Here is a 25,259-nt window from a genome sequence, read left to right as displayed (position 1 = left end):
ATAGCAATTGACGTATTTCAGCTAGCAGATGCTGCCCTGGACGTGCTCAAGACAGAATTAAGCTCTCCAAAATAACAATAGTACCGAAATTGAGAAACGCTGCCTTAAAACAAGTGGGGGTGGAATGGATAGGGTTATTTCCCACACTTACTTACCACACTGAGATAAAACCACGCAGGAAACCCCCCCCTTCCGCAAGAAGTGGCGAATTCCCGCCTCTTTGAAGTGACCCCGCCCTTCTGTGGGGACTAAGGCGCGGGCGGGGCGAGCCCTGAGAAAATAAACAAAACAAAAATAAAGGATACATGGCTGCGATCTGGGCTCTACTCTTCCGCACTTCTTCTGCAAACACTCCAAAAGGAGCTCTGGTGGTACAGTGGTGAGGAGTTGCCCCACCAACTCAAAAGGCACTGAACCACCTTTTCAAACCCAACAGTGGCTCCTCCATGGGCGGAGCTTGCCCACCTTGCTCCTGCCAAGCAGCTGGTAGATTCAAACCTCATGCCTTTAAATTGACAGTACAGTTTCTTATCACTGTCAAGAGATCAAGATCGTACTCAAAACCACCAATTACAAAAAAACCAAAAACCAAGAAAAAAAAAAACAAACCACCGCTTAAGACATTAGAGAAGAAACTCCGCTGGGTGGAAAAGTACCTAAATGGAGCACGCAGAGCATGCGCACGAACGTTGGCACAGTGGGAGCGGTTCTTTTCTAGCCCGCTTCCCCCCCCCCCCCAAGCAGCCCGAAATGTGCATGCGCAATAGAACCCAGTGGGGCGGTGCTGGTACATCCGGGTGTTCGGCGGCCTGTGGCTGTTTTGTTTTCTTGGCCCAAAGTAGAAGAAAGTAAGGCTGCCCCACGCGGTGCGACACCCGGCTCTGGACCTACCGCACGGGCGGGGTCAGACGTAAGTGCCAGGCGGGGAGCTGGGGGAAGGGGGAACACAGCCTCAATCTGGGGTTCTCACCAAGGACTGGATAAGTGGCATCGTTGCTTCCATCCTTTGAAACACTGTGGACTGAGGTTGTGCATCAGTGGACCCCTTCCTGGACACTTCAATGTCCTTTGTCCGGCCTGCAGTTGGAGAGGGCGACGACGTCCTGCCTGCGAGACTAGACGGGGAAGATGCAAATGAATCTGCGTCCCTCCTTCCGGAGATCACAGTTTCCCTGAAAATTATTTAGACTCCAACTTTAGTGATGGTGAAGCCGAGGCCGCCAGAGAGTGTAACCTGTCTAGTTTACAAAGCGAGGGAGGTCGTCTAGTTCCCAGACTTTCCAAGTGTCTGTACACTCTGTAGACCTAAAATTCCCACAGTCTGGAGGGTGGAGTTTGGGCAGGAGTGTGCCAGTAATCATGGAAAGCCGAATGGACTTGGGGCGGGGGCATTTGGGAGAAGTGAAACTCTACTAGACTGTTTCTCCCAGGGAGGAATATGAGTGACTTCTCAAATTGAACTGGTCTTAAAATTGCCCTAAGGGCGTTTGTTGTGTTGTTGTGTACCCTACAGTCGGAACTCATCTTTAGCTGACCCTCTATGGCAAGTTTTCGGAGGCAATTAATTGCAGGGGATGAGATCGCCCATCCTTCAGTGGAGTGGCTGGTGACCTGGAACTGAGTGCCTCCGACATTGCAGCGCAGCATCTTGCCACTGGGCCACCAGATCTCCCTTCATTATAGTCACTTTTGAATATTTCATATGCAAAAGGGACCTTTTTTTTTTTCTTTTAATGTACTCTTTTTAAGGGTTTAGTGTTTCTAGATAGCCATAGATGGATTTAGCCTTTCTCCTAGGAGTTTGGGTGTGTCTTGATTATTTGGAAGTCTTATGTAATTCAGTTTTCTGAACTCTTAAATAGAGTGCCTTTGAAATGTTTTGTGTAATTCACTAAGACGATTTAGACTTGTTACAGTCATTTAAATAGCAGTGGATTTTTGTGTTTGTGTGAATGAATATTTACTTTAGCACTATGCTTTCTTTTTTGGTTGCAAAGCATCTATTAGAATTATAGGTAGAGATAGTAAATGAAAAGCCCCTTGGATACAGGCTTGGGGAAAGAAAAACTGGTGAGATGAAAGGAAGTGGTGTGGGAGGAGGTAAAACCTGCAGTGCAGTGTTTTATTTCTTAATCTCAGTGAAGAAACACATATACAGTCATAAAATGTATTCACTCCTTAAAAGCAAGAAAAAATTCATTTGAATCGATGCTTTAACTCAGAGCCAAAATTTAACACTTATCTCTCCACTATTCTAATGCCCTAAACTGTAAATCTCATATCATTTAGTTTGGAGTAAAAATGATAGAAAAGAACTTTGTGGTTTAATAAGTCTTCTGATAAGGTTACTGAGAGATTCACATAAACTAATAGTTTTGCTGGTCTAGTCAGTAACCAGTTGTACTGCTTAGCCAAAGACAGGCAGTTCAAATCCACAGAGCAGCTGTTCTGTGGGAGAAAACTGGGCAGTCTCCTCCCATAAGATTTACAGCCTTTGAAAACCTGCTGGAGGATCAGTTCTGAGTAGATTCCAACTTGACACGAGTAAATGAGTGAATTAAATAACTTGCTTGAAAATAAATAAAACATCTATGGGGGGGGGCGTCAAGTGGTTGTCAGGAAACCTTTAATATTTGGCCAGTCACTTTTGTTCATTTTGTTTCTGTGAAACCATCTTTTATGTTAAAAAAAGAAAAAAAAAAGCTGCAGGATTCCATATTTTGTTTTCCATTCCAAAGTTACAATGTAGAAATTCATCAAAAACGAAATAAAATGTTCTGAAAAATTAGGTGAACCCAAAATAAAGCATTTGTAATTGTGTGATGGGAGCTCTGGTGGCCTAGTGGCATAGAAGCTGTGCTGTTATCCCAAAGGCGCTCAGTTCAAAGCCACCAGATGCTCTGCTGGAAGAGGAGGGATATTCTCCTCCTGGACCAGTCGGATTGAATTCGACGGTACACACACACACACACACACACACACACACACATAATAAAAACATAAATTTTTTAAAAAGCTGTGCTGCAATCCCAAAGGCATGTGCTTTGAGACCACCAGTTGCTCCGCTGTGCAAGTAACTGCCTCTGAAAACCCACCTGAGGGTCAGCTATGGGTATGTTCCCACTCGGTGGTATACAACACACATAGTTTTTTGATTGCTTTCAAGATAGTTCAGAACTGTGTGCACATCATTTTTCTATTATAGTCAGATTTGAAGTAAATGACATACTCTTTGCTTTTTTGAATTGAAATTTTAATGAAAGTTCATAGATACTTTGGATTTCCATTATTCATTGTTGCACGTTTTCCTCCTTGCACACCCCTTACCCCAGTTCACTTTTCTCTTTGAAAAAAAAAGAAAATTCTTTCATTGTTACACAATCCCCCCGCCCCGGTCCACTTTACTATGCAGCTCTTATTCTGGACTCCTGTCATAAAAATAATACCTAATCATATATTCCTTTTAAACAGTTCTCTCCCTCATCTGTTTCAATGCAGTGTATATTATTTATCTTACGTGACCTGAAAAAATGTCTGGATTCTTAGAAGGCCTGAGATGTTCCGAATGCATTGATTGGGGGGAAAAACGTAATACTATTGCTTCCATTGCTGCTGGTGTTCTAGTAAGTATCATGACCAATGGGGGTTTTCGTTATTTTTTTTTTAAATTTTTTAAAATAATTTTAATGAACATTTACAGAGATTTTGGAGTTTTCATTATTTTGATGTGCTTATATATTTTGAAGTCTTTGTGATTTTTTTAAAATATTCACTCTTCCTTGACCAAGGAATTTGCTTTATAAATGTTGATAGTCCTTTTTGTTTCCTAAAAAAGAATTGTAATGCAACTATATAAAAACTATATAAATTATGAAAACACAGTTAAAATGTGGACCCCCCCACCCCGATATTATTTTGTTTTGTGTATGAGAGAATTTATTTATTCCATTCGGAGAGCTGAGATTGTTTCGAAATGTGTTGAGTTTTCTCCTTTTTAGTAAAAGGAGCGTCATAAGATATAATTTATGTATTTATTCACTGTGTGGATTATTAGTGTATTTTGTAGCAAGTCATGGTGGTGGACTCAAAAACTGTCTTTTTGATGGTTTGAAAGCACCAGTGGTATCAGCCTCAAGGAGAAAGATGAACAACCTCCTCCATTACAGTTTACAGACTCAGAAACCTGATGGTTCTCTAGGAGTTGGAACAAACGCAATAGCAATGAGGTTTTTTAATGGATACGTTGAGTTACAAGGAAGTGTTCGAGAAACTTTCAGGTAGATCAGTCAAGAAAACACATCAAAGTTAGCTTTCTTCTTAATTACATAAAAAAAAATCAGGGAACTCATTAGAATATGTTGCTTAGAAGTAGTTTATGGTATAAATTTTTTCATTATACCGCAAATCCCTCAAGGGATCTGGTATTTTATGATTTTTATGGAACCATTTGTGCGAAAGAATAAATTTAAAATGAAAGCATGAATAAAACTCCCGAGTTTAATACCTCATTCTTCCCTTTACTTCATCCTTGGCACTTAGAATCTATGAATGTAATTATCCTATACTTTTTCCAAAGTAATGGCAAAACTGAACATGACTGGAAATTCTGCTTTCCCAAATGGCAAATAAAGCTTTGAATTTTCGATCATAAAAATATTTTTAGTGTGTCAAGCTAAAGGTTAAAAAAAAAAGTGACGCACTACTTGAGCTAACCATTAGAAATGTTACTAGTTGTGTATGAGTGTATTTATAACCTGATAAGAATAATTTGACCAGCCAGAAATAGGTATTTTTAAATAATTGCTGGGAGATGATGGAGTGCTGGAGCTAACTGAATCAGACCTGGGAGTAGGATAGAAGTCTATTTTTAAACCTCCTAAGTGTATTTTGGCATTCCTTGGAGGCAAAGATGGTCTCATATTTTGGGTATGCTATTAGGAGGGGCTTGGAAAGGTGTAGGAGTCAAAGAGGAAGACCCTCACCAAGATGCATTGACACAATAACTGTAACAGTGGACCCAAGGATAGGAGAGATAATGATGGCACAGGTTAAGGCAGGTATGTATCCATTGTTCACAGGGTCACCGTGTGTTGTGGTCCACTTGATATTACCTAACAACAGCAACAAATGTGTTTATCAGAATTATATTAATACCAGTTTACTGTAGTTTCTGCTCTAAGGTTTAAAGATAATGATGCTGTTATAATTGTTTTTTAATATATGTTTGGACTTGATAACATTCAGAACTATATTCAGTTAGGATCAGTTATAATTTGAGGTTTAATTTAAATTAGAGGGCACGGCTGGCACAGTGATTAAGCACATGACTGCCAACCAAAAAGGTCAGCAATTCAAACCCACCAGCTGCTCCATGGGAAAAAAAGATAGGAAAGTCTGTTTCTGAAAAGATTACAGCTTTCGAATCTCCAGGGGCACTTCTGTCCTGTACGCATGTTATGAATTGGAATCTACTTAATGGCAATTGGGTTTTGCTTTTAACTTAAATTTAGCATGGCACTTGAAATTGTGGTCTACATTGTGGTTCTTTTTTTTTATTAAATAATTTTAATGAGCATTTACAGAGATTTTGGATTTCCATTCATTCATTGTACATTGTGGTTCTTAAAGCTAGGGACATCAAAAGGAAAAGCATGTCTACAGAGCTGTGAACTTACTATTTGTTGTTGTGTTGACTGTAAAGATAATTTTGAAATTTGTCAAAAAAGATCTCATCACTTGCACTGTAACTTTCATTTGTTTCATTTAAGTTTTTCACAGGCTGGTGGATTATCATAGATGCAGCTGTTATTTATCCCACTATGGAAGAGTTCAACCACTCGTACCATGCCTGTGGTGTTATAGCAACCATAGCCTTCCTAATGTAAGTGTCACTGTTACTGATACTGCTTACATAGGTTGTCACAGATGTTTTACATGCACAGTTGTTATGGTTATATGCCATTAAGTCAGTGCTGACTTACAGCTAACCTTCCAGTGGGTTTTCAGTGACAGTAAATCTCACTGGAGGAGACTGCCCATCTTTCTCCCACCAAGCAGCTGGTGGATTCCAGTCAAGTGTCTTTAGGTTGATCTTGCAGCTCATTACCAGTAAGCTGCCAGAGCTCCCCTATCTGTATATGAGAAAATCTGTGAGAGCCAGAGCCTTTGTAAAGCCAAAACCTGTCAGAGAAGGAAAACTCAAATACCTTTCACTAATAATGGTAGGAGATCTGGTGGCCTAGTGGCAAGGAGCTGCGCTGTAATCTTGAAGGCACGTGGTTCAAGGCCACCAGCTGCTCTGTAGGCGAAGGATGAGCATTCTCCTTCCGTGTGATTAACTGCCTCTGAAAACCTGCTGGAGGGTCAGCTATGGGTCAGTTCTGACTCCTGTGCACAATAGCAGAGCAATAGTAGTGGTAGGGAAAAAAAGCGGTAAGACTGCACCCTATTGAAGGTTTACAAGACCTGGAAAAATGAGAGAGTTCTGGGTCTCACTGGTTTCCTGTGTGGGCTTAATTTTTTAAATGTTATTTGAACAGCAGCTAGGCTATGATCAAGATGGGCTTTAAAGAAAATTAACGGTCTTCTTTTTTGTCCTTCCCTCTTCTCTGTCTTTTTACAACTCTCTTTTTATTTCTTAACAATCAGTGTTGGAACCATGGACTTTGTGTAGAGACTTATTTATCCAATAATTATTTATTGAGCTTTACTTATTTATCCAATAATTATTTATTGAGCTTTTACAGTCCATGTATTTTTCTAGATAGAAAAGATACAGTAATAAGTGAAATGGGGGCAGAGAGGGGGTGAGAAACATGCTTTCCTGGAACTTAAAAGTAAATGACTGAGATAGTAACTAAAGGGGAAGAAATATGTAGTGTGTTAAATAATGTTATGTGACAAGGGGGAAAAAAGGGAAAAGAGATAGGTATCAGCAAGTAGTATGACAGTGTTGCTGATGTTATGGGGATATAGAAAAGAATCATTCCTGGCAGACAGCACAGCAAGTCCAAAGGAGGCCAGGATAACTGGCATGGTGTGGCCAAAGGAAAGAGGAGATGAGGTCAGAGATTTAGAGGAGAGAGGCAGAATATGACATAGTTTTGGAGAGCATTTTAAGGACTTTCTTTTCATTATGAGCGAGATATTAACAAAGGGAGGATATTTTAAAGCAGAGGAATGACATGATCTGTCTTACATTTTAACAAGATCCTTTCTGTTGAACAAAAATTTAGTAAAATCTGTAAGCAGAATTCACTACAAAGCCATGTCATGTGTTATGAGAGCAGTTTCAAGGTCATGTCCCCAGGCCACTCAGAATTTTTTTGTGTTTTTTTTTTTCTCCTTCAAATGTTAGTAGCTTCTCAAATCCAGATTGCATTTTCATTTGTTTCATATTTGTTGTCTTCTTCCTTCGGTATTTGTTTTTCCTGAAGTTTTTTGTTGCCTTGTGTTTAGAGTTTCTGCCTTAATATGTTTAGAAAATTGTCTTTTCTAATAAATTCCCAAGAGGTGCTGATTCCACTCCTCAGGGAACAGCCACTTCTTAAGAAAGTATTTGGATGAAAGGACTCACTTAAGGTCATATGAACCTGTTTCTCAAGACTCATGAGGCCTAACCTAAATTTGAGGGACTCTAGCTTACTGTAGCTGGTAATGTGATGTCATGGATAATTTCTTCTTGGAGTCAGAAACCCTAATTCTTGATTTGATTTTCTTCCTTTAGGATTAATGCAGTATCAAACGGACAAGTTCGAGGTGATAGTTACAGTGAAGGTTGTCTGGGTCAAACAGGTAAATAGATGCAAACCACAACTTTTGATACATGTTTACATCCTTAGGTTGAGAACTATACTCAAAACTACCACTTGTCTAGTTTCTTGAAGTCAGAAGTAGAGTGGAGCAACAATGAATGAATAGAAATCCAAAATCTCCGTAAATGTTCATTAAAATTAATTAAAAAAAAATAGAGTGGAACAGAGGTGATAGATTCCAGAGCATGTGAGAAAAATTACTTCTGGCCGTTATAACTTGTGTGGTACAGAAGTTACGGTTGAGTAAATAACCCTATTTAGCTACAAATATATATAGTGGAAAACAGTATAAAGAATGTATGTACAGAATGGAAGTTACAGCATTGTCTTAGGTAACTGAAATTGCCACAAGTGGACAGCTTTAAAAAACAGAAGTTTGTTCTCTCACAACGTAGACATGAGGAGTCTGGATTTTGGCTCTAGGGGAAAACGTTTTCACTCAGTTGGCTCCCAGTTCAGGAGGAAGGCCCTTGTTTCAGCCTCCATGGGCCTGGTGTCGCTTGAAGATCTTTATGTGTTTTAGCACCTGTCTTGGGGCTTGGAGATTCTCAGTGGCAGGGATCTTGGAACCAGAGGATGCACTCTGCTCCCAGATTTTCTTTCCTAATGATAGTCAAGTTCTTCTTTTCCTGATGACTTCTTTTCTCCCTTTATTTCTTATAAAAGATGATGTAGTCCATATTCCAGAGAAAAGCTCCCCTTTTGTGAGGGCTGTGATCTGAACAAGGGTGTTGCATCTTACTCAGATCCCCTTATAATTCATTGACAGATCATATCGTGGAGGTTGATTACATCACTACTTAACTGCCAAACCATTGAGAATTATGGGTCAGCCAAGTTGACACTTTTTTTGGAGGGGACACAGTTTAATTCATGACTTGAAACCATATAAATTATTTTTTTCCCTTTTTCTGTCAACTGTATTTGGTTAATTGTTGTTGTTAGGTACCATTGTGTCGTTTCCAACTCATAGTTGACCCTCTGTCAGGTTTTCAGAAGCTGTAATTCACATGGGAGGAGATTGTCCATCCTTCTTCCTCAGAGCAGCTGGTGGATTTTAACCATGTGGCTTTGGGTTGGCAGCACAACTTCTTATCACTAGGCCACCAGGGCTTATTTGGTTAATTAGCATATCATAAATTCACAGATAATGAGATTATCTTGTATTTAGGGAGATCTATTAATTATTTCTTATTGTTCAGGAGTTTGAGGGAGACAGTTGTTGACTCTCAAAATATTTGGCTTATCTTTAAAGTTTAATGCAATAGAATTTAGTGCTCTGGGTTCACCCAGACCCTTCTTTCTCAACTGGGAAATTGAAGGATTTGAAGGGGCTGATAAAAACAATTTAAATGGTGAATTTAAATATTCTATCTATACAGAAATAGACCAGAATATAAATAAAGTTCAGCTGGTTTGTTTTTCCTTTTTAATGAAACAGGAAAATTTGCTTTAGACAGCTTTGATCTATGCTGTTAGGTTCATCTTTTTCACTCTTGTTAGGTGACCTTAAATAGGAAAAGTAAAAAAAACACCTTGTAAACTCTAAAGAATAGCCAAAAGTTGATTAGAATAAGGCAGTAATTAGAATAGACTCTTTACAACTCAAAATATGTTAAGTAATCAGGCACAGCTTTAGGGACCCAGAACAAGTTTGGTTTTTGGTTTAATATTACATCTTATGAGCAATGATTTGTTATGTTGGAATTAGTGTTTTACATTTTGGTCATGAAATTGGATAACAGCATATAACATTCTGTTTGCTGTGCTTTATTGAGCTAGGCAACATTTTCATTAAAATGTACTTGTGCTAATTAAAGAAACTCATTTATCTCAGAATTCACTTTAGGCAATCTAATGACTCCATTTATTTTATAGAAAAATCTTCATCAATATTGTATAAATGTACTTTAAAAGTTAATTGTTCTCCTCTGTTAATACAGCATTAGTGCAACTATCTTAACTGCCAGCCACAGTAGATTTGAACTTACTTTACTCCAGATTTCCTTTGAAGTGAAATATGATACTGTTTAGATTATGTATCACTAAATGTGATTTTTTGAAAAGTGTACTTATTTTATACTTACATGCAGACCTCATCAGAGGTCAGATTCCTTGCCAGGAATCAAATTGTCTACTTCCGTGGAAAAAGATGGGAGAGAAGCTCAGCATCATCAGTTACAGTGAGGCCTGGGACCAAATGTGGAACAGACCATCAGTTATTTATATGCAAGCTGAAACTGGAAACAACAAAAAAATTAAAACAATTCCCTGAAAGCCAAAATGTGACCTTGGGTTTATTTGTCCTGAACTTAGAAACTATTTAAAAAATGGATTTGATGCATTGGAACACTAATGGCACAGACCAGATGGTTGTGGGATGACACTGAGGATACATACACAAAGCAAGCAAAAGAGCTGCACCAACAAGACAAGACAGACAAGACCGAGTGAATGTCAGAAGAGAATCTGAATGTGTTCTAGAAGACAGAGAAGCAAAAGTGAAAGGAAGATTTCATTGGGTAACTTGAGAAGACTAGAGTGTTCTAATGAAATGTGCGAAGACGTGGAGTTAGAAAATGAAGTGTTTGGCAGTTGTTGGGCAGAAACTGAAGACAAAATTCAAGCCTTGAATTGCAATAGTGAAGGATTCGGGGAGCAAAGTATTGAATGACACAAGAAGCATTGACAGAAGATGGAAGGAATGCACGAGTTACCGTACCAAAAAGAATTAATCAACAGTGAGCCATCTTAGGAAGTAGCATATAATCATGAACCAAAGAAAGAAGTCTAATAAGCTACATAGAAAGTATTGGCCAAAAACAGGGTTCAGGAATTAGAGCCTCTAGTTGAGGGCATTACGAGAAGGGTTCAGGAATTAGAGCCTACCAATTGAGGTGTTGCAAGAACCTTGTACCCTTGGGTGTGCTCAGTCATATATGTGAAGACAGCTGTCTGGCCAATCAGCTGGTCCTCTTGGTCCTTATTTGTGGCAATTCCAGAAAAACTTAATCCAATAGAATGTGAAAATTATCCAGCAATACCATTGATACCTTATGCATATAAAATCTCTCTGAAGATAATTTAAAAATGGTTGGATCAGTACAGCAATAGAAAACTACCAGAAATTCAAGCTGTATTCTAAAGAGGATGATAAACAGTGGCTATCATTGTTGATGTCAAAGGATGTTGGCAGAAAGCAGAGCAACAGAAAGGTGTTTATTTGTGTTTTATTGACTATGCAAAAGCATTCGACTTTGTGAATCATAATAAGTTATGGATAACATTGTGAAGAATTGAAGTTCCAGAAAACCTACTTGTGTTCATGTGCAATCTGCCTGTAAACCCAGAGGTGATTAAACAGAATAAGGAAATAACTGCATGGCATAAAATCAGGAAAATTATCTGTCAGGATTGTATTCTTTCATCATATCTGTTCAGTCGGTATGCTGATTAAATAATCCGTAAAGCTAAACTAATGTGAGATAAATATAGCATCAAGATTGGAAAATGTTTATTAACAGCCTATGATACAACAATGACTTAACCTTGCCTTTAGAAAGTGAAGAGAATTTGAAGCAATTTACTGGTAAAGCCTTTTGTGTGGATTACACCTCAACATAAAGAGAACTAAAATCCACCACACTAGAGCTATAAACATTGTCGTGATAAACAAAGGTTTGAAGTCAAAGATCTAATTTTACTTGGGTGTATGATCAACTCTAATGGAAGCAACAGTAAAGAAATCATACAGCATATTGCGGTGGGGAAGTCTGCTGCCAGTGACCTCTTTAAAGTACTTAAGAGAAAGGGTGTCACTTTCAAGACTAAGGTGCACCTTTCCCAAGCCATATTTTTAATTGCTTCATATACCTTTGAAAAGGGAGCTCTGATGGCCTAGTGGTAAGAATCTGCACTATAATCCTAAAGGCTGCAGGGTCAGCTCTGGGTCAGTTCTGACTCAGTGATACTCAGCAACAGCAACACATGTGAAAATTGGACAGTGAATAAGCAAGATCAATAAACTAATCCCATTGAATAGTGATGTTGATGAAGGATAGTAAATAGACCGGGGACTGCCAGAGATCAAATAAATCTATCTTGGGTGAAGTGCAGGTACAATGCTTAGAACTAAAGATGGTGAGATTTCGCCTCATACTTTGGACATGTTATCAGGTAGGTGTGTTCCTAGGGGAAAAATTAAAATTCGTGCTTGATATATAGTAGCGGGTCATTGAAAAGGGGCAAGACTCTCAACAGGTGGATTGACACAGTAGCTACAGCAGTGGCTTGAGTCCAGCAGAGATCATGAGGATAGCTCCAGATCAGGCAAGGTTTTTTCTGCTGTTTGTAGCATCTCTGATTTGGAGCCACCTTGACAGCATTTTTAACTTATTTGTTTGAAAATGCTCTTAAAGAGCTTAAAACTCTGGAACACAATTTCTAAAAACGTACAGAAAATAAACTGCTAAATATAGTTACACATATTTTCTGAACTGTTTCAGAGAATGATCGAATAATGAAGATAGATACATGGGGAAAGTCAGTATGTAGAGTACCCAAACCATTCCACAAGAGCATCTACTCTATTCGTTCACTTGGTTTAAACTAATGACAACTATGTTTTGTTTGTGTTTGTTTCCTTTTTGAAACATTGATTTGTGCTGGCTGCCTTATGAAAAAATAATTGTGCTCGCTCTTTCAAGGTGCTCGAATTTGGCTGTTCATTGGTTTCATGTTGGCGTTTGGATCTCTGATTGCATCCATGTGGATTCTTTTTGGAGGTTATGTTGTTAAAGGTAAGAGAAAAGAAAAGTTGATAGTTAATTTCCATGAAATACTGAAATTTTACACTAAAATTGGTTGCTTTACAATAAAGCTATTTTCATGTAACTGGGCCAATTACCAAGAGTACATTTATGTCGGAGAACTTCCCTTCCCCACAAGTACATGCATTTTTATATGAATTCATATACCTTTAATAATGTTTTTTCAGTGAATCTTTACACACAGTTTAGGTTCCTAGTTAACAGTTTCTGTATAAATCTTTCAGTGTCATTGGTTACATTTTGCATAATGCAGTGCCCCACAAATATTTTGTTCATTTCTTGTTATGTGTGGTCGAGTCAGAACCTGACTCAGAGCGGTCGAGTCAGAACCTGACTCAGAGCTAACCCACCAGCGGGTCTTCAGAGGCTGTAAATCGCACAGGAGGTGATTGCTCATCTTCTTGCTTAGCTTGTTTAATCATGTGGTTTTTAGCAGCCTTTTTCTTCTGCAGAAGGGGTTTTGGTGGCATGAGTTGTGTGCCTCCCTGGCTGTTTGCATCCAGCATCTGTGCAGAGGAAAATGGGTCAGTCTCCTCCGCTGGGTTTATAGCCTCAAAAAACCCACAAGAGGGTCTGCTATGAGTTGGTTCTGACTCCAGTGAGTTTGAGTTGATTTTTTGTTTGTTTGTTCCTTCTCTCTGTGTTTTTTGTTTGCTTGTTTTTTTGTTTTTTTTTTTCACTTGAGTTTGAGTTATTTTTTGTTTTTTCTCTAAGGAGTCAGTTCTGATTTAATGGCAATACGTTTTCAAATTTTAAACCTGGAAGTGATGAGGCATAGTTCCAAACATTATTTCTCTTTGATGTCCAAACACCTCAAGTTGAAAGAAAGAAAAATATATTTCTTGTTGTTAAGGTTAAGTGCTGTCAAATCAGAACTGACTCATAGCTGACCCTTTAGTGGGTTTTCAGAGGCGTGGGAGCAGATTGCCCATCTTTCTGCCACAAAAGAGCTTCTGGGTTTGAACTGCTTTTCATTTGCAGTGCAATGCTTTACCACTAAGCCCCCAGAGCTCGTACTTGCACACGTGCTATAGTAGTGAGTATATCAGAGATTGTGAGAAAAGCCCTGGATAGGGCTAGGCTCAGGTCTGCTGTTCTTAGGGTCACTGTGAGTCATAGTTGACTTGGTGATGCCTAACAACAGTAACAGTGGCAGCGTTATTGAATGTGACATGGTGGTGACTCTCTCACTGCCATTGAGTCAGAACCAACTCCTGGCTGCCCTCTGGCGGGCTTTGGAGAGCTTGTCAATCTCATGGGAAGCGAATGCCCATATTTCTCCTGCGGAGCTGCTGGTGGATTGAACTGCTAGAGAGGTGGTGCCTCTGAGTTAGCGGGGCCGTTCCCTATGCCATCCGAATTCTCTGGAATAGCACTGAAGGCTTATCTGAACCAGATGAACTGGAAACTATTCTGAGAGAAGATTGACAGTTTATATATTGGCTATTTTGAGATCTGGTGGCCTGATGGTAAGAAACTGTGCTGTAATCCCAAAGACACATGGTTTGAATCTACCAGCTGCTCCAGAGGAGGAGCGTAGACATTCTTCTGAGTGATTTACTGCCTCTGCAAACCTGCTTGAAGGTCACCTGTGGGTTGGTTCCAACCTGATGGCACACAACAACTTGTCATTTAATGAATACCATTGACAGCTGCAGTGGTAGAAATTTATGAGCATTTTAGTCCAAGATGAAATTAAAACAAAATCCTTTGAGCAGTTTTCTACTCTCTTACTGACTACTCCATCCTTTGAGGCATTCAGAACAAAAACCTTGAGTGGCTAATGCCTGCAAAAGATGGCCTTTCTCTTTTTTCATGTCTAGTTGATCAGCAGATCTAGCCTCTGCTGTCATACATATCCTGTCTGTCCTTGCTACCACCTGGCTCATTGCATCACTCTGCTTTTCCTCCTGATTTCCTGAAATAGCTTGCTGATGGGTTTCTCTCCCCGCCTCTGTTAGTACACTCACTCTCAGATCAGCAACAGAGTGATCCTGCTAACTTCACTCTCCTGTTCAGGCTGCACTATTAACTTGGTGTTTTGTTTTTTTGTTTTCTTTTTATTCTTGCCTAAGTTTGAAGTAAATTCTCGTTTACCCCATAAAAACTATCCCACCTAACCACAGAGTAAACTACATGACAGGAGAAATGAGTGCCCATGACCAGCTGTCAAAGTGGAAATCATTATCAGTTGTAGAATAGGCAAGGATTACCATAAACGCTAAGGTTCTCATAATGTGCATGCGAGGGTTAACTTCTCCTTAACATCATGGTGGAAACCAGAGAACCTGGTGTTCCTGACACTATTTTCCATGCCAAGAGCACAGTTTATAGTTGAGAATGATGAGGTTCCCCCCTTACCCTTCATGCGCATTAGTGGCCAAGTCTGTTATGCCCAAACTAGACTCTCGAGTCCTCTCCACTGACCCAAGAGCCCATCTTTCCTTAATTTTTTTTTTATTTTATATTGATGTGTTTACAAAGTTTGAATGGATTGTTCCCCCCCATCAAATTGTGCAACCCTATGATTAATGTCACTCTGTAAGAATCAGAGACCTTCCTGTGAGTTACCAGGCTCTGTAGGGTCTTCACCCCACAACCCTCCTCCCTGCCTGCTTTTCTCTGCTTCGCCCACTGAGCGACCTCTGCTTCACCTGGCACGTTCCCATCACATCACTTTTTTTTTTTATTTTAGATTGTTTGTTTGACAGGCCATTTATGAGATGCATATAAATTTTATTTTAGAATGGCTAATTAATTATATGTCTTTTTGCCAGATAAGCTTTGTAGATACTTTTTCTTACTGTTTCCAAAGACTTTATTTTCATAAGGAGGTAAATTTCCATCATTAGTTATGTTTGAGCATGTACTTTTGCTGAAATATACACTCTGTGAGAATAGGAATTATGTTACAGTGTAACACAATCAACACAGAGGGTGAGCTCTGATGTTTTTACTGTTATGTACATACCTTTGGATTATTTATTTGATTTTTAAATTAATATTTTTATAACAAGACAGCACTTTTGTGAATTTAAATGCTAAGACTATTATAATTCTTTTAATAAGTCACTAGCTTCTATTAAAAATGTCACCAAACTTTAAAAAATTTTTTTTTCCATTTTATTAATTTTAATAGACATTTACAGAGGTTTTGGATTTCCATTCATTCATTGCTGCACTTTTCTCCCTGCCCACCAAAAGCTCTTTTTAAAGTACAGGTAGATTTGCCCTGGCCACTTTCTTCAAACATATGAATAATTTTTGAAAGATGTTAACTACTCATGCACATTACTTTCATATATTTTTTATACTAGTTTATTTACAAAATTTAAACATATTGTTATTCACACCATTTCCTTCCATTTCCCTCACCCCCCCCAAATTGTATGACTCCAGGATTAGTCTCCCCCACATTCTCACCCCTCTCCTCCACCCTCTCTCCCCTTGGATCCTCACACTCCTGCGATAACGATTTTACATCACATGACTTTTACATTTGCTGCTCCTGCTGCGTGACAGTCTTCTCCCCAGATAATCTGCCTGGCTCCCGGCCCTCTCGTCTGCATGCTTGTATTCTTGGGAAGTCTTCTTGTAAAGTATCATCATCTGTTATACTGCTTTCCCCCACCTCCTTTTCTCTTTATTACATATTTTGTCTAGCTCTGTAGTGGGGTTGGAGGAAGATGGTCTGTCTGTTTTGGATTTTTTTTAAAAAAACAATGTTTTAAAAATAAAAAAAAATTTTAATTGTGATTTTTAAAGAAAGTTTACAGAAAAGTTAGATTTTCATTTAGTCATTGTCACACATTTTAACCCCTTCTCCTTTCCCCCTCATCAATCCAGTTTTTTTGTTTTAAACATTCATTGTTGCACAGTACCTCCCTTCTTCCCCCCTTCCCAGTCCTCTTTGTAATGTACCTCTTATTCTGGGCTGTTAATATAATGCCTAATTATATACTTTTTAAAAAATACATATTCTTTTAAACAATTCTGTCCTTTATATGTCCAAATACATTATTCTTTATTTATCCCCGCTTTTCTTAGTTTCCCCCAACTCTCATGTTGTTATTGTTGTTGTTAAGTGCCATCGAGTCGCAGGTGACTCATAGCGACCCATGAACAAAAGTCTTGGACACTTCCTGTATAACTTTCGTCCTTTCTCCAGGTTCGTAGGGTTTCCAGAGGCAAGCTGTTGTGGAAGTGGATGCCACTCCTGCTTCCAAGCTATGTTAGTCCTGTTTTATAACAGTGGTGTTATGCAGTATTTGTCCTTTTGTGACTGAGATATTTCACTCAGCATAATGTCCTCAAAGGTCATCCTGTTGTTTAATATTTTATGAGTTCCTTGTTTTTTAGTGCTGCGTAGTATTGCGTTGTGTGAATATACCAGAGCTTCTCTATCCATTCACTTGTTGCTGGGTACTTGGGTTGCTTCCATCTCCTTGCTATTATGAATAACACAGCAATAAACATAAATGCCCATATATCTGTTTGGGTGACAGCTCTGGTTTCTTTAGGGCATATTCCTAGTAAGTGGAATTTCTGGGTCAAATGGTATTTCTGTTTCCAACTTCTTGAGAAAGTGTCATAGTGCCTTCCATGGTGGTTGCACCATTTTACATTCCCACCAGCAGTGAATGAGGGTTCCAATAACTCTACAACCTCGCTAGCCTTTCTTGTTTGCTGCTCTGCTGAACTTTGCTATTGTGACTGGGTGAGATAATATCTCATAGTTGTTTTTATTTGCATCTCTCTGAGAGCTAGGGATTTTGAACATTTTTTCATGTGTGTGTTTACCATCTGAATGTAGTCTATGGTGAAGCATCTATTCATATCCTATGCCCATTTTGCAGTTGGGTTGTTTGCCTTTTTCTTGTTGAGGTGTTTAAGTATTCTTTACAATTTTCTTGCAACCATTTATTTTTATTTACAGTTTCCTTTCAATGCAAATCCATTCCATAACATGAGAAGTTACTATGAATCAAAGCATAAATACACAAACACAGTACATAGATCCAAACAGATGTACAACATTCAGATACGAAGCAAAAGGAGTGTTCATGCACACAAACTGTAGCTTGAGATTTGTTGAATCTGGTTGTTTCCATATGGAGGTTTCTAACAATGGGGGGGAAATGACTTTGGTTGTCGAAACTACTGTGTTCGTATTAGGTAACTGGAACATTTAAGCATCGCGCATGGCCATGGAAACAAAAGACTTCATCAAGTGTCTGTTTTAAAAAGTTTCTGGGGGTGGGGGTGTTTGATACCACCCAAGAAGTTTCTCTTTTGTTTTTTCAAAGAGAGGAATGAATTGGGGGGGCGGGGGCGGGGTAGAGAAAAAAGTGCAACAATGAATGAATGGAAATCCAAAATCTCTGTAAATGTTCATTAAAATTAGTAAAAATTTTTTTTAAAAAATCTTCTGTGCATCAAGGCCGTTGTAAAAGATTTACTTCCCAGAATCAGACCCAACTTAAGACCAGGTTCTAACAATCTAAAAAATATGACTAGTACAGAAAGTGTTTCAAAAATGTGACTATTCTGATTCATAAAGTTGGAAAAAAAGTATTTACAAAGAGTATAAAGGTTTGTGAATTTATTGAAGATTAGTTCCAAAAATTAACTTACCAAATCCTTGATTTACATTATGTTTGGCTCCTTCATGTGTTTGCCTTCTTCCTTTGTAAGTTTTTGTTTATTTGACCTTCAGACAGATGAATTTTTAAATTGAAAAAAGTATCTAACATATGCAGAAATGAAAAGCAGCATTTTTAAATTCGTTTAAGTCAATGCACTTCCTACTCTTTGGAATCAGTTTAGCTCACTCAATCTGGTGACCAGGTGATGTGAAATGCCTACCCTGACTTTATAAATGTATAAGCAAAATTTAGTCATTATGTTTCAATTTACATTCCAATCCATCATTCCCTGACACAGGTCAGCTACTTAAAAAGTCAAATGCAGTGTCAAACCCAAAGCCTCAAAGAATTCAGTTCCCAAGAAAACAGTGGTAGCATAACAATGGAAAATTTTCTCTAGGGCTTAACAGCATTAAATTAGTAATGCTAAAACAATACATAGAGTATTTATAGAAACATCGGGAGGTTCCTTCTAATGTACATGTAAGTAGAACCATGGAAGCTTTTTATATTACCTAATCATTTTATGGCCTTATAGATTTAATGAACAAAATTAAATGTGAATCACCATTTCACACCCCATCCTTTATTTCTAGATAAAACTATTTTTTTTAAGTAGTTTTAAGTGTCCAGGTTTCCTAGGCCGCATTTAAGGAAATCATCTCTAGACGTGTGGACGTTGTTGCTCTTTATCTGGTACAGGAAACTCAACCACATACAATTCTGGCATTCATCATCTAGTCAAGCTCTTCACATGTTCTTCTGATCAGTGAAATCAGAGATTCTCAACATTTTCTGGGTCAATAAAATAAGGTGTGGAATCAGTAGGTTCAGTGGGGATCTTGTTTTTCCTCACCACACTGGATTTCTAGGCACCAATTGGATTGAGTTGAGAGGATGGGAAAGTAGAGGCGTTTATTGGCCAGAGTCTCTTAACAGTAGAGATGTAGAAGGGAGAGCGAGACCACAAGGAGACTGGCTGTGCACTGCAGGGGACCTCCACTGCCCTTGGTGGTGGTGTTGGGTGACCGTGTGGCAACCGAGGTATACTGGGAGGAATTACTCGATTGTGGCATGGCAGTTGTATTATTTGAATAAATCTGCGTGGGGAGGAGCAGCAGCCCCGATCCAAGCCTGGCCACCATCGTTCTGCCCATGTCCTCTCTGTCAATGCGCAGTGTGCATCTCTGGTTTCTGCGAGTGTGGAGAATCACAGCGAGGGGCGGGCACAGCAAGGACTCTTTAAATTTTAGATATAAAAAGGAAAAACAACAACAACAAAACAACACCAAAACCAAAAAAATTTTATATATAAGTCCCTTATCAGATATGTCATTACCAAATATTTTTCCCTAATCTGAGGCTTTCCTTTTTACCCTCTTGGAGAAGGTTTTTGATGTGCATTGGAATTTGATTCTCTTCATTCATCTATTTTATTCTCTCCTGGGTGTAGGAAATATTTTTTTTTAATATCTTCAGTACCGTGAACAGTGTCTTAAACATAGCATACCCTTGCTGCTTGCTCGCTGAATGAGAGAACTCTCATTTACTAAGCCAGCGTTAGACTCTTTAGTATGTTTTATGCCATTTAATACTCAAACCAACCATAGTTGGCTGGGAAAATCAGCTATGCTAGGCGAGAAACAGATACTGGCCAATATATCTTTACAGAAGATGAATTGAAATCATAACCCTGTAAATTTTACAATTACTTCTACAGAAAAATCCACTGTATACCCTGGAATTGCTGTGTTTTTTCAGAATGCCTTCATCTTTTTTGGGTAAGTTTGGTTTACATTCTTGTTCTTGTCTTTTTCTTTTTCCTTTTATGTCATGTGTTATATTTTATTGACTTACAAAATATGAAGAGTGAGGATGAAAGGATCTTTTTAATGTTCTGGTTCACTGCCACTGTGGGAATATATGTTAATTTTTCAAATTGCTAGCACCCCCACCTTTAATAAAGAGCTAAGACTCATGTAGATTTAGTTATACAATACTGACATCATTGATTTTGCATGTGGGTTGCTAACAGCCTCAGCTAGGGCCAGAAATATTAATGTGTCATGATATTGATTAGGTCTTTGATTCTTACCACTGCATCAGTAGGCAGTGTCATGATAGATGGAGAGGAGATTAAAACTGTGAACTGCTTCCTCTTGCTTGGATCCACAATTAAACACCCTCCCTCCACGCCCCCAGTACCAGCAGTCAGTAAATAGGGGATTCATTGCATTAGGAAAATCTGCAGTTAGGGACCTCTTTAAACAACTGAGGAGTAATGATTTCAGTTTGAGGACTAAGGTGCATCTAATTCAGGCCGTGGTCTTTCCAGTTACTTGCTGTGCATCTGAGAGCTGGATAGTGAATAAGGATGACAGAAAAAGAATTGATGCCTTTGAGCTGTGGTGGTGTAGAGAAGCACTGAACATTCCATGTACAGCCAAGAGAACAAACATTTATCTTGGAAAGGGTGCAGCCGAGTGTTCTTTGGAGGCAGAAATGATGAGACTTTGCCTCACATGCTTTGGTTATGTTGCTAGGAGGGGCTTTTCCTTGGAGAAGGACAGGATACTGGGAAGGGTGGAGGGTTGGTGAAGGAGAGGAAGACCTCAACTAAATGGATTGATACAGTAACTGCTGAAATGGGCTCTTGTGTGTCAAGAAGTGAGGATGACAGGATAGAACAGGGTTCAAATCTTTTGTTTATAGAGTCACTGTGAGTTGTACTTAACAGCACCTACCAACAACATGATATTAATATGCCTTATTGTCTTTATCGTTTACTGTTAGAGGTACAACACCTATCAGCTCATTGTATTGGGGAATGAGTATATGTTGCTGATTACATTGTGGCTTAGATAGGTGTATGCTTGCTTGTTTATTGTTTGCTCTTTCTAGTACAGCACTTGTCTGTCAATTTGTTTTAATAGGGTAACTTATGAGTTGCTGTGATGCTGGAAACTATGCCATTGGTGTTTCAGATGCCAGAAGGTCACTCGTGGTGGACAGGTTTTAGCAGAACTCCCAAATTAAGACAGAGTAGGAAGCAGGATTGGCCATCCACTTCTGAAATAAAAGACCTCTGAAAACCCTATGCACAGCAGAGGAATATAGGATTAGAGGTAGAGCCTAGATTGACAGTCACTCAAAATGAGGAGACACAGTTGCAAGCAATCTTTAATAATGGGAACATGGAATGTATGAAGTATAAATGTAGAAAGATTGGCAATTGTGATAAATGAAATAGAGAGTATGAATTTTGCCATTCTAAGCATTAGTTGACTGAGATGTACTGGCATGGGCCACTTTGAATCAGACAGTCATATGATCGATTATATATAATGACTGAGGAAGATTGGTGTTACATTCATAATGAAAAAGACAATTTGAAGATCTATCCTTAAGTGTTGTGAGTGATAAAATACTGTCCATATACATACAAGGAAGATATTTTTGGATCTTTTGTCTTCTCTGGATAATATGTGTGCTAACATATGTTAGTATATGTATGCACTAATAGCTAAAACCAAAGAGGAAGAGTGAGGATTTCTACCAACTTTTGGAGTTCAAAATTGACCGAACATGCAGTCAAGATGCATTAAAAATTAGGAGTGACTGCAGGGTAAAGGTCAGAAACAGTGGGGAAGGACTGGTAGTTGGCACATACAGTCTTGGTGACAGAAATGAGACTAGACATAGAATAACTGAATTTTGTATCTTCAGTGATTTAATCATCACAATACTTTTTTTTATACAACACAAATGGTGACTTTACCCATGGATCTCACCTGATGAACTGTGCTGAAATCAGATTGACTACATTTGTGGAAGGAATCATTGGAAAAGCTCAATGTCAGTTGTCAAAACCAGCCAGCTAGGTGATGACTGTGGAACAGACCATTAATTATTCATGTGAGGGTTCAAATTGAAGCTGCAGAAGATTAAAACAATCCCACAAGAAACAAAATATGACCTTGAGTCTGTCTCACCTATATTTATAAATCTTCCCCAGAACAGGTTTGAGGCATTGAACACTAATGATGGAAGAACAGATGAGCTATGGTATGATATCAAAGATAAAATTCAAGAAGAGAGCAAAAGATTGTTGAAAGAGGAGGAAGAAAAGACCAAAATGGATGTCAGAAGAAGACTATGCAAAGACATTTGACGGTGCGCCTGATACAGGCCATGGTCTTTGCAATCACTTGTTATGCATCAGAGAGCTGGACAATGACTAGGGAGGATAGAAGGAGAATTGACGCCTTTGAGCTGTGGTGCTGGAGAAGAGTATTGAATGTACCATGGACTGCCAAGAAAACAGATTCATCCTAGAGAGGGTTAAACCAGGCTACTCCTTGGAGGCAAGGATTCTGGGGCTTCGTCTGACATTGGACATGTTGTAAGGAGAGACAGGTCCTTTGAAAGGGACATCATGCATGGTAGGGTAGCGGGACAGCGCAGGAGGGGAAGACCCTCTATGAGGTAGATTGAGTCAGTGACTGGGGTAATCGGGATGGGTGTGTCAGAAGGTTGTACATAGGGTCACTATGAGTCGCAAACGACTCGACGGCACATAACAACAACAACAACATGGCTAACACTGAGAAGAATGACAACCCCAGAACACTTAATTGTGCTAATACCAAACCTATTCCTGGACCAAGAGGCAGTTTTCCAAATGGAACAAAGGAACACTATATAGTTTAAAATCAGGAAATGTGTGTGTCAGGTTGTATTCTTTCTTCATACCGATTCATTCTGCATATTGAGTAAATCATTAGAGAAGCTGGACTCTATTAAGAAGAATGTGGCATCAGGATTAGAGGAATACTCATCAACAATCTACATTATGCAAATGATACAGCCTTATTCGTTGAAAGCGAGGAATACTTGAAACACTTGCTGTAGATCAAAGAACAGCCTTCAGTATGAATTGCATTTCATCATCAAGACAAAAATTCTCACCACTGGTAGGCAACATCATGATAGGTGGAGAAAAGATTGAAATTGTTAATGATTTCATCTTACTTGGATCCACAGTCAACAACCTTGGTACCAGCAGTCAGAAGATCAAGAGACATAGTACATTGGGCAAGTTTGCAGTCAGATCCTTCCAAATTACTAAAGAGCAGTGACATCAGTTTGAAGACTAAGGCGCAGCTTATTCTGGCCCTGTTTTTTGGTTTGGGGTTTGGTTTTGTTTTGTTTTTTTCCCAGTAACTTGATATGCATCTGAGCGTTGGACAGTAAAGAAGGATGATAGAAAAAGAGTTGATGCCTTTGAGCTGTGGTGTTGGAAAAGAGCACTGAACATCCCATGGACTGCCAAAAAAATAGATAAACCTTGAAGAAGGTGCAGTCAGAGTGCTCCTTGGAGATAAAGAAGATAAAACTTCGTCTCATATACTTTGGGCAAGTTGCTAAGAGAGGCTGACTGAGACATTACACTTGGAAAGGGCAGGTGTCAGCCAAAGATAGGAAGATTCTTGACGAGTTAGTGTGACACAGTGACTGCAGCAACGGGCTAAAGTGTGTCAGAGATGTTGAAGATGGCACGGGGTAGGGCAGGATTCATAGGGTCCCTGTGAGTCTTACTCATTTTGACAGCATCTAACAACATAAAAGCCTTTCTGCTTTAAAATGTGATCTGAGTGCCTATTACAGGGTTTTGTACTCACAGTGTTGGTAGAACTTATAGGTGCAATTTGAGTTATATGGGGGGGGAAATCCTAAGATTATTGATTTATCTGAAACATTAAATTAAAAGATTAGTACCATGAATATCTGCCCCTTTTGCCATGCAACTAGAACTGGATGTCATTTTGAACTGAACATTTTGAGCAGAGATTCTGTAGAAGTCTGATTAAATGGGTGAAAACTTATAAATTCAGATTCTCATTCACTCCAGGGAGCCTGTGAAGGCTGAATGTACTGCACCTATTATTACCTTGAGAGAATCTTTATGCTTTACACCAAAAATTCCCTTCAAACCCACTCACTCAAGTCTTTTAAAAACCAAGCAATAGCTTAACTAGTAAAGAATTGTGTTATTTTATTTTAAGATCTATTTACATGAGACCAAATTGACCACATCATTTTAAAAGATCAGATAAGAAACTTAGGGGCCGTAAATTCAAGTTAATGTAAGAGGAACAACTCAAGAGAGGATGAGAATCTGCACAACTTAGTGAATGTAATCCGTGTCAGTGAACTGTACATGAAGAAATTGCTGAAGAAATAATTTTAATAACAAAAGTAAAATTAATTATATATAAAAATATAATCAGTTCCCTTAAAAACCTCAAGGCTTTCAGCAGTCATCCCCTCTAATGTTCATTCTTTCCTGGTAATTCACCCTGCTCTTTCCCAATTGTACCCTTAGCCCGATCCCACATGAAATGTTTCTTTTTTTACCTTATGCATTCAGTCCTTTCTTTTTTTTTTTAGTAATGTTTGTTATGTTTTTGGTGAAAAACATGAAAAATTCTTAGCCTGGATTCTACTGATAGGCCTCTGAGGATAGGAAACCACTAGGCATTTCTATATGCTAGACGTTGTTATTTCTGGAAAGAAAAGACTACTTGGCTTTTATGAGATTTTCACAGAAACCTTTAGTCCTCACAAAGTTAGTTAGTCACCAGCAAGTTGATTCTGACTCTCAGTGACTCTGTAATTGTGGAGTAGAACCTGCTTTGTAGGGTTTACTAGGCTATGGTCTTTTAGGAGCAAATGACCAGGCTCAATTTCCCAGGCATCTTTGCGTCGGAAGTGCTTAATAACATGTGCCACTCAGACTGCTCTGTAGGACTTTACCTACCCCACCCTTCTTTACCTGCCTGCTTTTGTTGTTGTTGTTATGTGCCGTCGAGTCGCCTGTGACTCATAGCGACCCTATGTACAACAGCCCTAAACTCCGCTCTGTCCTGTGCCAATCGCACTGTCTCTGACACTCCCATCCCAATTATCCC

At 38.9% G+C, this 25,259-nt stretch overlaps 1 protein-coding gene across 1 annotated transcript in view; it reads left to right on the top strand.

Annotated features, from left to right (window-relative positions):
* Window positions 1-3,524: 3,524 nt before the first annotated feature.
* The window catches only part of TMEM50A (transmembrane protein 50A), a 31,176-nt gene continuing 9,441 nt past the window's right edge, over window positions 3,525-25,259 (top strand). The window contains exons 1-5 of the mRNA XM_006883507.1: window positions 3,525-3,623; window positions 5,769-5,881; window positions 7,727-7,794; window positions 12,521-12,613; window positions 20,009-20,069. Of these exons, the coding sequence (XP_006883569.1) occupies window positions 3,531-3,623; window positions 5,769-5,881; window positions 7,727-7,794; window positions 12,521-12,613; window positions 20,009-20,069 (428 nt within the window). The 5' untranslated portion in view covers window positions 3,525-3,530. The remainder of the gene's footprint in view (window positions 3,624-5,768; window positions 5,882-7,726; window positions 7,795-12,520; window positions 12,614-20,008; window positions 20,070-25,259) is intronic.

This window comes from Elephantulus edwardii, unplaced genomic scaffold (genome assembly GCF_000299155.1).
Source record: "Elephantulus edwardii isolate Elephantulus edwardi_28Jun2011 unplaced genomic scaffold, EleEdw1.0 scaffold00028, whole genome shotgun sequence".
Classification (NCBI taxonomy): domain Eukaryota; kingdom Metazoa; phylum Chordata; class Mammalia; order Macroscelidea; family Macroscelididae; genus Elephantulus; species Elephantulus edwardii.
Note: the sequence above shows the minus strand (reverse complement) of the source record. Positions and strands in the feature narration are given on the sequence as shown.